The following is a 2,499-nucleotide window of genomic DNA, read 5'->3' as shown; positions in this document are numbered from 1 at the left end:
AAAGTTAAAGACAGGAAAAATATATACTATTAGGAATCTATTTGGGTGTTGATATTGAAAGTGAGATTTATCTTCCTTTTGCTTATGTATATATTTAATTTTATGCAATAAATGTATATTCCTGATAAAATAAAAAGATTTTTACATATGTACGCACACACATACATACATGGGACAAGTTAAGTAAAAATCTATTGCTGCTAGCGTACATGGTTTGGATATGGACTCCTTGGGGTAATACTGAGTATAACTGTAATTTTCATTATTTTTGTAGACACTGATCTGGAAAGGATGTGACGCTTTTAAATCTTTAAACAGTAAGATCTTTAAACAGTAAGAGAGTGAATGAATGACAATTTGGGCTATAATGAGCAAGAAGATACTCAGGCAGTATTTCAGAAACAAAGCCCTAGAATCAGTCAGTATGATTTTATAGTCAGTACCTATTTTATTCTCAATAGTTAGACTCAGATTGACAAGCTGATTTAGAAGCTGTGAATTTGTCATTGATAGAATGCTTTACGCAGAAACTGGGTTTCTGTACTGGATGGGTTATTGATCTGATGTTCCAGACAATGATAAACTGCCTTATACTTATAGGGCCAGTAGTGGCCTGTTGAGGATTAGTTAGACCTTGCTATCTTGGCATGCAATGCGGCAATAAGCAGCCTAGATCATGGCATGGAGGAGGCCACTACACATCCGTCTCCTGTACATTGACACAAATTGCGATGGCCCTTGATAAAGCTTCCAGAATGAATAATACCTTTTACCTGAAGGCTAAATATTCCCTTTCTCAAATTGTTGCTGATGGGAAGTTTACTAAGTCTCCAGATTGGCCTAGTGTCCCCAGACGATATGGAGCCAACTCCAGCTTCCAATCTCATGGGCATCTGCAGTTGTCTGCAGGCATTCATTATGCTACCTCGTAGGTTTTCCTAGAAAATCTGCAGGACCCGTGCATCAGGGTTCCCGCTGCCTGCCTCCACATATCCCAGAACGAAAACTCATGACCTAACAGCTCTCTTTACAGCACTGACACTGAGCTTGCTTCTCTAACTTTCATGTTTCACATGCACACACACTTCCCAACTAGAAATCACCCTACACTGTGTTCTGTCTTTGTGCTTCTTAGGTTTCTCTGGGGTCCCAGATTGATTTACAGAAGAAGAAGAGACGCGCACCCGCTCCTCCTCCACCACAGCCACCACTGACAAGTCCCCTGGTACCCAATCGCATGGAGGACCGGGAAGAAAACAGGAAGAGCATGATGGGTGAGTGAGTGAGCTCTCTCTGAGTGTCTGCATGGATCTTGGCGCATGCTCTCTGTTTGGTATTTAGCCTATTTTAACTTTTGCAGTGGACTCACTCCATAATGAATTAACCTAAGAAACATTCATGCTGAAGAAAGAAAGTCTGGAAATAAATAGTTAAGAGTTCATTTAATACAGCAGAGCTTTATGGGGGTTCTGTACATATAAAAGGTGGGGGCAGAGGAATGGAGGGTGCAGAATGGTAGAAGAAACTGGAGAGGGGAGACGATGGAGCGGGGATGAGTGTGAACGTGAGTTGTGTGAATCTGACGAAAAAGGGATATGTTCTCAAGATGAAATCTGAAGAAGTTGTTTTGAAAGACAGTGTTATTTTAACACTCTGGAGATTTGTAGGTCAGTTGTCAAAAGTTCGGTAATTTTTTGACCATCATGTTTGAAAATGATCTCAGTGCATATACCTTTTGTACGTTTAGCAAAGACCTTGATAAGCCCTGTGGAAAAAGCAAACATGGTGGAATCCTAACACCTTTGAGCAGAAGGAGCCTGTTAGGTACATCCTTGTTTCCTACTCTCTCATTTTACAGGCAAGGTGAAGAGAGACTAATGATGGCGGTCTCGGCAGCCACAGGCCAGGGGTGGCTAATCTTGCTTTAAACAGAGTCAGCGTTCATTATGTTTGTTTGGATGTAAGAACAGAAAGGGCTATTGAAGAGGAGTTGCAAAAATGACAGCTTAGGATTCAAACACTGATTACCTGAGACAATAACCCACTACACCCAAAGTGCATTAAAACTCATTAGTCAAGCCAAGAGACCCATTCCTGATGCAATCTGCTGTACTCAGTAACTCCCGCATTCTGGCTTTTACCTAATATCTCTAACCCCGGACAAGAAGCTACTCACAAGAATAAGTGATTACATTGTTAGTATCCAAAACTTGAATAAGAGCTACTTGCCTTCGTGTCAGAATTCTGCCCCCTGTTCAATATTGTAGGTTTAACGTCTTAGCATTTCACAACCTAGTAATCAATTCTCCTAACGAGCAACAACCTAGATCTCATATTTGCTCCAATTTTCCCAAATAAAAATATTAGATTAAAAATAAAAACAAAAGCAACCCATTATCAGTTGATCATTTAAAGAAACATGTTGTTGTTGTTGTTTTTATGTGCCGTGGAATCAGTTCCGACTCATAGCGACCCTGGTACAGGGTTTTCGAGGCTATA

General features: G+C 40.5%; 1 protein-coding gene across 1 annotated transcript in view; it reads left to right on the top strand.

The window, feature by feature from the left end:
• The window catches only part of COBL (cordon-bleu WH2 repeat protein), a 316,809-nt gene that overhangs the window by 221,519 nt on the left and 92,791 nt on the right, over nt 1–2,499 (top strand). The window contains exon 7 of the mRNA XM_006861913.1: nt 1,136–1,274. Within this exon, the coding sequence (XP_006861975.1) occupies nt 1,136–1,274 (139 nt within the window). The remainder of the gene's footprint in view (nt 1–1,135; nt 1,275–2,499) is intronic.

The sequence above is a fragment of the Chrysochloris asiatica genome, unplaced genomic scaffold (assembly GCF_000296735.1).
Source record: "Chrysochloris asiatica unplaced genomic scaffold, ChrAsi1.0 scaffold00044, whole genome shotgun sequence".
Classification (NCBI taxonomy): Eukaryota; Metazoa; Chordata; class Mammalia; order Afrosoricida; family Chrysochloridae; genus Chrysochloris; species Chrysochloris asiatica.
This window is presented reverse-complemented; position numbering and strand designations above follow the sequence as displayed.